The following is a 9,937-nucleotide window of genomic DNA, read 5'->3' as shown; positions in this document are numbered from 1 at the left end:
TTTCAGAATGATGAACTAATTAAAATCATAAAAAATATAACCCAGTTAAGACAGCTCAGAAAAAAAAAAACACATGTGGGAGGAAGATAAAAGGCAGTGACCAAAGAGTATCTATGACTTTCAGGTATCTTTCTTGTAAGCAACCACCCCATGTTCTCTGGCTCAAACCAACATTCACCTCAGTTCCTCCAGAGGTGCTGGGCTTTGGCTTTTCCTTCACTCATCAAAATGAAGTCTCTTCAACTTAGAATTCAACCTACACGGATGAGAGCAATTCAAAGCAACAGCGTAAGCAGCGCAGAGCACGGAGGAAGAGTGAATTAATAGCTTCCTTCATTAAAGCTTACCTTCAAAGAAGTCAGCAACAGAACTCGTCATCACCATCTTCTTGCAGACATTTATTTTTATATTCACAAGAGGATGAATGTAAGAGAAATTTATGGAGATGCTAAATCAAGGCTTTTGTTCCTAACTAGAAAGAAGTCGCTCTCAGCAGTTTAATTATTGTCTTAGTGCAGGACTGACGTTTCAAACACTGTGCTCTTTCACTAACTCCTTTAAAATCAAATTGCATAAGAGATTAAGGTAACATGAGGTAATAGAGGTAATGCCACCTCCTGAAAAAACATCTTTTACATAATTTCACTCAGTTATCCCTTGTGCAGCCGCTACACCCATCCTGATTTGGTCACCTGGTGGCTGTGCTGAACAAGGAGCCCAAACCCAGGCAGCAGCAGACTTGGGATAATCAGTTCACCCTCTTCCCAAGGCTATTTCATCCCTGCTGAAACTAATCTCCTTCTCAGAGACCTACAGCCTCCACCTTCCAAAGGACAAGCACATCAGGACAACTCCACGTGGTACACTGAAAAAATGAGGCTGTTTTATTGATGATTAGACTCTGCACTGGCAACAAGCATCAAGCTAATACAGACAGACTTCAACCAAAGCATGAGCTTTGAATCAGAAGTCGAAAAGTGACATGATGCCTTAATAAATTAAGGAAGTTAATTCCTCCCCGTTGTCAAGTCTTCACTTGAAGTTCTTTGCAAATTCCTCTCCTTTCTTAATAGAACCCTTCAGCTCAGACATGGCCGCAGCAACCATCTTCTCTTCAAAGGGGGAGAGCTTGCCAAGGCCTAGGTTCTTCTCAATTCCTTTTTTCTGAGGGAAAGAGGATTTAAGGATTAACCATTCATTGAATGACCTAAAGAGTAGCTTAACGGCTCTGACTAAGTATTATCCAGCTGAGACAGAGACCCAGCCTGGCACCTGTGTCATCTCTAGTCTGCCAACTCTGTGCTTCCTGGAAAGAAGTCTTTTACTATCTGTGGCAACTTCTGGAGCCCTCACAAACTTCTCATTCAAATGTGTGAAACCAGAGGCCAACCCAGCAGCTCCTTCAAGAAGAGACTGACACCACCTGATCCTTCCTAACTCCACAGCCGCCATCTGGCCAGAGGATCTCCTCTGGTGTATGTCCTTTGCTTGCCATCTCAAACTGCCTCAGAGTGGCACTCCCAGGTTTTCAAGATGTCTACATTCCCTCTTAATAGCCCTCTGCTTCCACCCCCTCACCAGCCTGCCCCCAAGACAGCAAACATCACCCTTTGCATCCCAGCAGCCATGATAGGGCTGCAGCATCACTGTTTTCCACCAGGGTATGGGTGACAAAAGGAACACTGCTTTCAGAGTTCAGCAGAGGTCCTGAAAGCAAGCTGTTAATCCTAATCCATGCTGTAGCTCCCCATGTGCCTCAGTTTCTGAGGATTTGCTTGTAGCAGATCAAGCTGAGGAGACAGGATTGCTGACTCTGGTTAATCACATGAAAGCCCAGAGTAAACAGGCCTGACTTGAGGCTAGTGTGACCTCTTAAGCCAAGTCTGAACCTCTGGTTACTCAGTGACCTGCAGTCTAAGAGCAGATAAAAGCAGCAGCATCCTTGTCAAACTGAGCTTTGTGCCTAAGTACCACACCCAAATACTGCAGGCTCTTAAAGGCACACTCAGCTGTTAACTCCAGCAACAGCAGGCACTCAGCTAAACTGAAACCACTGAGTAAAACCCACCTGACACCAGTAGCTGCTGTTTATAAGGCTTGTGATGTAAAGTACATACCCCCAGCTGCAGAGGTGTAGAGAAGTATGGGACCTCTGTCACGTCCGATCGAACAAAGGCACATTCAACAACGCCCTGCTTTCCACTCATGGCATCCAGCAGGGAGAACACAAATCGAGCACCAGCATAGGCCATAGACAAGGTGGCAGATCCTGGAAGAGTTAAACCACTTTCAGAACAGATCACATTGAAACTTCATACCTCCTTTAGCATCAAAGATTTCCATACCACAGTAATAATGCAGTGTCACTGACTTCAGGCTCATGACCAGTTAGATAAAGCAGCAGCTTTTGGCCAGCTACATGTATCTCATTGACCAGATTTATAAAAGAAACAGCTTAATTTGACAGAGAAGATTCTTTTAAAGCCATAGGTGGTGTAGGATCATTTAATATTTAGTCTTACATACTGAGCTGTTTCTAGCAGCACAGCTCAGGCAGCAGCTGACAGAGCAGAGCAATGAGATTGACAACAAGCAGTTCATACCTGTTAATAAGATTAAACTGCAGAGGACTGCAGCCCTACAGACAGTCAACAAGACTTACTTGGGAGCTTTACTCAAGAACCCACCTGCTCCTGCTTTAGCTTGGACAACTTCAGTCCCAGCTTCTTGAATTCTTGCTGTAAGCTTCTCCAGCTGATCCTGAGGAAACTCCACTTTTGGTGTGCACTGGATGGGAAAAAAGAAGTTACTACCAATACCAGAACCCCTCCAGATTCAGCATAAAACACACAATATTTTTTGTACCACTGCAGTTGTTACCAATAATTTTCAACTGGGCAAAATGGGTTTCCCCAGCTCACAGCTTGTGTGACACTGACCAACTGTAAAAGTCAGAGCCAGCATTACTGCATGGCCTGAACAGGAACCCAGCCATACCCAGCTTCCTCAGGGACAAACCACAGCTTCACAGCCAAACCAGGGCTTGCCATGGCTCCTCACTACTGTGTAGTCCTGTGCACTACAGACACCCTCCAAGCATTAGGAATTTCAGAAAGTCTTCTTGTAAATATTTGGGTCACGGCAGCATTATGGAAGTCAAGCCTTATGGAAGATCCAGTTTCCCAGCAGTATTTAGGAATTCACTGAACCTTCAGTTACAGCTACACCAGTAGCTTAAGCACAGTTGTGCCTGTCCCAAAGGACTGTTTAACTAAAGCACCTCTCAGCATTCAGCTGCTCCAAAGCCCTAGCTCCAATTCCCAAGAAAATCCTGCTGTAAAGGATACTTTATTCCCCACTTAGAGCACAGCTTTTCTCCCTTTGTTATAGACTGCTCCTTGGCCACATCCCAGCATCTCCCCATGAGACTGCACCTGCTTCAGAACTGCATTTCAGCCTGGCTGAAGGGCCAGACCACCAGTCATGGCTGGAACAGGCCTCCCTGCACAGCCTGAGCTGTGCCTTTCAATGCTGGAGCTTCAAGTGGGGTTCCCAGTCCGTCACGGCAAAACCAATTCACTTTTTCTCCTGTCATGAGATACCTGTCACAAACAGTGCCAGGACACCTAAACACCCACACTACCCCTCAGTTCTTATCCCAAACTCCTTTAGAAGAAAGCTGGAACTGTTTATACTGCCCAGATGGGTTCAGATTTAGGCTGTTGCCTTCCACCCCATCCCAGAAGGAAAGCAGCCATGAGAGCAGGTTCTATCCTAGTACACTTCCTGCCATCACAGAGGCACCTTATATCCACCCTGCCATGCCGCTGAGTGTGCTGCCACACACACAGCTGTCACCCTGACTCACCTGAGAGATCAGAGGGATGATGGTCTTCCCAGCATGGCCACCAATAACTGGAACAGTTACTCGAGCTGGATCCAAGCCCTGGAGGAAACACAAAACTTTCCAGCTACTGAAGCACACGGGCAAGAAAAACAAGTGACTTCACTCTCTGCCCTGGATATCAGCACACACAGGGCAGGAGTTCCAGAAAAAGGGACAAAGCCACATTTACAGAGCAGAACTCTGGGTTACTCAGATCACTTCATACAGTTACAGGATATTATTACTGCAGGATGGATGAAGAGCAGCACAACATAAACACCACCAGGGCTATTAGGAGCAGTAACCTGTTACAGCTCCTGATACTTTGCAGAGTATCCTGTGACACACAGCACACAGTTTGACTTGCAAACACACACCACAACTCAACCCTCTCCTCTGGTTGCATGGCAGGGTTGGGAATGCCAAGGGAATTAAGGCCAACACATAGCTCACTTGCAGGGCACAGCTATGAAAAGGAAAGGTCAAAGTCTCTTGAACCACATCTTGCAAGAAACCTTATCTTCAGGCTCCTCTAAATAAGGGAGACAGGGAATCATTGCCTTTGCCTCTAGCTGCACAGAAATCTGAGCTCCTTTGGCTCTCTGCAGTGATTTTGGTAGCACTTCTTTACAGATCTGATGATCAAAGCAGGCAGTATCCCTCCCCCTGCACGTTAACCATGACCTGCCTTTAGTTCAGCCACAAAAGTATTCGCTCTGACGATGTCCAGTGTCGTAACACCAAAGATTTTGTTGGGATTATACACACCGTGCTTCTTGAAGACTTCTGAAGTTATTGGGATGGTTGAATTTACCTACAAGCAACAAGAGGCAAGCACTGATTAAAAGCAGTTTAATAAAAAGCCAATGCATGAACTTAACAGGCCAATTAACAACCCGAACTATACTCCCAATTTGGAATCAACTGTAGCCAATTACTTTAATGCCTAAATTGAAGAGCAATTTACAGTCAGGCTGGAATAAAAATCATTAATTTTAAATAACCATTAAGACAATAAATTTGTTCATTCCCATTACAAAGGCTCCTCCCTTAGTGAGCTAAGGCTTTTATCCCAGCTAATACCAGCTTGCATTATAACCAGTCACATAGACTTGGAGATATTAAGCACTTTTACATCCAAGTTTCTCTGAATTAAACTTTTCTCTGAATTAAAAATAGCCAAGAAAAGTGGGTTAGTAGAACCAGGCTTTTCTGCAAATACACTGCAGACTTTAAAGATACTGTTCAAAATTAGCAGGAATTTGGATTACTCTAGTATTTGGTATACTCTAGTATCTGGAATTTGGTGAAGTTTCTCCTCTACATTCCAAGGTAGAGGAAATTTTCAAGAAAATTACTATTTCCAAAGAAAAAGTATTTCCAAGAAAATACTTACTGGGTTAGAAATAATACAGATCATGGCTTCTGGACAGTGCTTTGCACAGGCAGTTGTCAAAGAGGCAACAATGCTGGCATTCGTGTTGAACAGGTCATCACGGGTCATACCTAAAACACAGCCAGGGCAGGATTTTAAGTTACCATCACAGGCAGGAAATGCAATCAAAATCCAATATTCTGCTCTGGACAGACACACATCAGCTTCTGGTTTCACAGATCAAGAACAAATTTTCCAGTTGCATTGAGGAATTGGCACCACAGGTAACTCCTCTCACTAATGAAGAGATCAGCCTTTTCCAGGAGCAACCACTGTCCCCTGTCAGAACCCACCTCACTGAGGCTGCCTGAAGTACACTGTGACCACACAACCCACACCAGTGCTGCTCAGAGCAGCACACTGCTCCCAAGATTAATCCTCCTCCCTCTTTTAAGCCACTTCCACAACTACAGTTTAATTGACAACTGCTGTGTGTAAAATATTGCTGGTTGGGTAAGTGCCACCCCCCACTGCTATTGCAGCAACTACTTTAACCATGAAAAATGAAGATTTAGGAAGAGCTAGGCATTAAAGTCTAGAATTTTGTTATGTTCCTAATAAGATACTAGAAAATAGAAATAGAGGAGGTCAGAAACATTCTAAAAAGATTTAACAGCATTTATTCAGAGATGCCCCAACTGTACACAAAACAAAATGGATTATTTCTCTTCTGCTGAGAAATTAAACAAAGAACCAGTTTTTATTCCTCAAGCATTGCTCTGGGACAAGAAACACTAAAGGAGATTTAGGATCACTTGCATGAAAAGCCTTTGCAGCTCAGGGCCAAGTAGGAACTCCAGAAATCAATTTAGCCCATTTCAAAAGGGAGAGTGTAAGAGAGGCTGAATGAGCTGCCTGATACCACAGGGAGCTCTGGGCAGGAGCATGACCAGAGCCCTTACACCCCAACAGACACAGCTCTGAGCACAACTGCAGAGATCCACTTCCAAGCAGCCCTGGGGCTTTCCAACAAAGAGAGCCTACCTGGTTTTCTTGGGACTCCTGCTGGAATAACAACAACATCACAGCCCTTCAGACATTCTGGCAACTGCTCAGGTCCCATGAAGCCTGAAATGGAAGACATTCAGGCATTATGTTTTTGACAGTTACTAAACAGCTGACACTTTGAAGTATAAATCATGCCCAGAGGCATCCAAGTCTTTTTCTTTAAATTTAACCTTCAATTTAGACTTGATGCTGAAAAGCAAAGAAACACAATTATGGATAGATCCCATTTGATGTTTTATCCTTGTTTTAAAACTTACAGAATGAGAGTGGTGAGAATCTCACCTTCACCTGTTTCCAAACTCTCAGTTCCTCCTGCTATGTGTATTTACTCTCCAAAAGCCTTGGCACTAGAGTCAGTGCCCCCAGAGAACTGCAGACTGGCACATTCATGTAAAATGTCACCTTTTGGTGATCTTCAGATAAAAGATGAGCAGATTAAGTTTTGATTTCATCTAAGAGAAAATAAGCACATGGAATTCACCCAGAGAATGGTAAACCTATTTCTAGTCAAACTTTTAAATTCAACACTCTGAGATAATTCCACTGAATGTTTCCTGCCAGATGTCACAAATTTCCCTTCAACAGTGCAACCACAGCCCATACTATCTCCATACACGTCAATCTAATCAGCTAAACCTTAATTAATCATTCACTGCTTGAGGAAAAAACTATTTAAATTGATCCTGGGCTTCAGGATCAGTGGGTGAAGATCTCCCCTCCCAAGCAATGGGCACTGAGGGTCAGAGGCCCCCCTGTGGGAGGATCCCTTTGGCAGCGAGGCATTCCCAGGTACCTTTGACATTGGCTTTGGTCTCGATGTGGCTGAGGTCGGCTGCCACGCCTGGAGTGTGGGCGATGTCGTAGAGGCTGAGCTTGCTCACCAGGGGGCTGTTCTTGAGCAGCAGCGACAGGGGCTGCCCGATGCCCCCCGAGGCCCCCAGCACGGCCACCTTGGCATTGCTCTGTGCAAAACAGACAGCAAACACGTTGGAGAGCTGTTCTGGCAGTCACCCCCTCCCAACAGTGACCTTTCACCACTCTTTCTTTACTTTCAGTACTGTTTCTCATTTTTTTACCAAGCACTGTGTAAACTTGATAGTTTAAGCCTACAGAAAATGACCCTCACAGCAACCTCCCAAAGGTTATTGGTAGGATAGTAAGTTGGAAAAAATAGTTACCTGTGATCTGAAACTCAAAAGGGAAGCAAGGCTAGGGCAAAGGAACCCAAGGGATCACCCTTCTCCCAACAGAAATGCCTGCCTGAGACTAATATCTGCCACGCTGTGGGCCCAGGCCTGATTTAGGGCAAATCTGGTTTGTAGCTTTTCTACTTTATGTTGCCAGTATAAAAAAAATATGCTTTCCATTTGGCAAATCAATACATGTAATGGACTACAAGAAATGTAATAACCACTGCATATATGTGAAGAACATGTTTAGACCTGATATAAATCCAAAATAGCATCTGCAGATTCAGGACTGAGAACATTAAGTGACTACAATTTCCAGCTTTGATCACGTGGCTGAGAATCAAGTAAAATCAACTCTGCTTGGCTGCCCTGTGGACCAATTTTATCCTCACTCAGCTACTGACTGGCAGGGTGTAATTTCTCTCACAAATGCCTGTTTGCAAAGTGTTGCTCCAAAAGAGAAAAGCTCCTTCCAGGGGCCAGAACAACCTTAAAATGCAACACTGTAAAAAAAAAAAAAAAAAGCTTTATATATTTCTAGTTTATTTTGCCAGTATAAAAAAACATGCTTTCCATTTGGCAAATCAATACATGTAATGGACTACAAGAAATGTAATAACCACTGCATATATGTGAAGAACATGTTTAGACCTGATATAAATCCAAAATAGCATCTGCAGATTCAGGACTGAGAACATTAAGTGACTACAATTTCCAGCTTTGATCACGTGGCTGAGAATCAAGTAAAATCAACTCTGCTTGGCTGCCCTGTGGACCAATTTTATCCTCACTCAGCTACTGACTGGCAGGGTGTAATTTCTCTCACAAATGCCTGTTTGCAAAGTGTTGCTCCAAAAGAGAAAAGCTCCTTCCAGGGGCCAGAACAACCTTAAAATACAACACTGTGATGGAAAACTCCTGTGGAGATGTAATGAGCAATTACTGCTGAGAATGCCATTCTTTATCACAATCTTTCAGATAAAAACAGTAATAGCTCCACATGCCTTCATGAACAGCTTAATCACTGTGCTATGATGGGAAATAATCTACCCAAGAACTGGACCAGATAAACCTCAGTTTTCTGAGTTTTCTGATAAGCCTGGTTCTCTTGCTATTGTAACAAACTGAATTTTGCATGAAACTCTTTAAGAGGAAGCAAAGTCTGGCATGAGTCACTGCTGAGCCCATTTGTGACCGAGCTGACACCACGGGGTCAAAATCTCACCGCTAATAAATATAGTTTCCATGAAAAGACTTAGAGAAGGCTCTCCTATACAACACCTATTTACAGCTGCAACAATCAGTCTTTTACATCCCACCGGGCCTATTAACACTGGACAGAGGTCGGTCTCTACCCCTGCAGCCACAGCAGAGTGGTTGGAGCCAGCACAGTGGATTTTGGCACACGAAGGATTACTGCTAAACCAACCACCGGCTTTAGTTCTTAACACCTCCAGAACGCAGGGGCATTTTTGCACTCGAGGGAGGAAGCAGCAGACCCATCACCCTCTGAGAGAGGGAGCTCATACCGCATTATCACACCCGCAGCCTGGCTGGAGCAGGGTGGGAGCTGCCGGGCCGAGACCCCCGAGGCACCGGCACACGCTCCCAGCCCCTCTCCGAGGAGTTCCAGGCTACACCCGAGCCCTGCAGCTCCACAGTCCCCTCACTGAGGCCCCGGGCTCCTTCCCGGCCCCGCAGCATCTCAGCGAGGGTATGGGGCCCTCCCCGGGCTCCCTCGATCCCCGCAGCTCCGCTCCGAGGAGGGGTCCGGGCCCCACCCGAGCCCCGCAGCCCCTCACCAAGGTCCGGGCCCCACCCGAGCCCCGCAGCCCCTCACCAAGGAGGGGTCCGGGCTCCACCCGAGCCCCGCAGCCCCTCACCAAGGACGGGTCCGGGCTCCACCCGAGCCCCGCTCCGAGGAGGGCTCAGGGCTCCACAGCCGAGGAGCACCGGGGCTGCCTCCCGACCCCGCAGCCCCCACCGAGGGCCTGCGTTCCACCCGAGCCTCGCAGCCCCGGAGGAGGAACTACGTCCAACGCCGGCCCTGCAGGCCCAGAACGGAGAACAAGCAGGCCTGCATCGCCGCCCTGCACCCCTTCACCGGGCAGCGCCTGTGCTCCACAGCCCCCTCACCGAGCAGCACCGGGGCTCCTCCCCGGCTTGCCCCCGAGCTCCGCAGCAGCCCCAGAACGGAGGAGGGCGCGGGGGGCGGCGCGGGGCCGTACCTGTGCGGAGGTGGCGATGCCGCGGCGCAGGGCGGTGGCGGCGCTCAGGCGGGACAGCATGGCGGGCACGGCGGGCGCGAGCGGCGGCTGCGGCGCGAGCGAGCGGTGACTCCAACGACCTCCAGGGCCCGCGCGGCGCCTGCGCGGCCCCGCCCGCCGCTCTCGCGAGACTGCCGCCTGCGGAGGGAAG

General features: G+C 46.9%; 1 protein-coding gene across 1 annotated transcript; it reads right to left on the bottom strand.

Annotated features, from left to right (window-relative positions):
• Window positions 1-861: 861 nt before the first annotated feature.
• Window positions 862-9,933, bottom strand: MDH2 (malate dehydrogenase 2). The gene is made up of 9 exons (XM_041482551.1): window positions 9,748-9,933; window positions 7,123-7,291; window positions 6,306-6,389; window positions 5,283-5,392; window positions 4,575-4,700; window positions 3,869-3,946; window positions 2,688-2,787; window positions 2,118-2,269; window positions 862-1,164 (listed from the first exon to the last, which is right to left on the bottom strand). The coding sequence occupies exons 1-9, from the start codon at window positions 9,805-9,807 to the stop codon at window positions 1,033-1,035; spliced, it is 1,011 nt and encodes a 336-aa protein (XP_041338485.1). The 5' UTR covers window positions 9,808-9,933; the 3' UTR covers window positions 862-1,032.
• Between the last annotated feature and the right edge of the window lie 4 nt (window positions 9,934-9,937).

Source organism: Pyrgilauda ruficollis, unplaced genomic scaffold, assembly GCF_017590135.1.
Source record: "Pyrgilauda ruficollis isolate IOZ18807 unplaced genomic scaffold, ASM1759013v1 scaffold59, whole genome shotgun sequence".
Classification (NCBI taxonomy): domain Eukaryota; kingdom Metazoa; phylum Chordata; class Aves; order Passeriformes; family Passeridae; genus Pyrgilauda; species Pyrgilauda ruficollis.
The sequence above is the reverse complement of the archived record's forward strand: the minus strand, read 5'-3'. Positions and strand labels throughout refer to the sequence as shown.

Coding starts and splice junctions, on each gene's coding strand:
- MDH2 (XM_041482551.1), bottom strand. CDS start 9,807: ATGCTGTCCCGCCTGAGCGCCGCCACCGCCCTGCGCCGCGGCATCGCC. Junction 6,390..7,122: donor GACCAAAGCCAATGTCAAAG/GTACCTGGGAAT, acceptor CTTCCATTTCAG/GCTTCATGGGACCTGAGCAG. Junction 4,701..5,282: donor TCTGTATTATTTCTAACCCA/GTAAGTATTTTC, acceptor TGTTGCTTGTAG/GTAAATTCAACCATCCCAAT.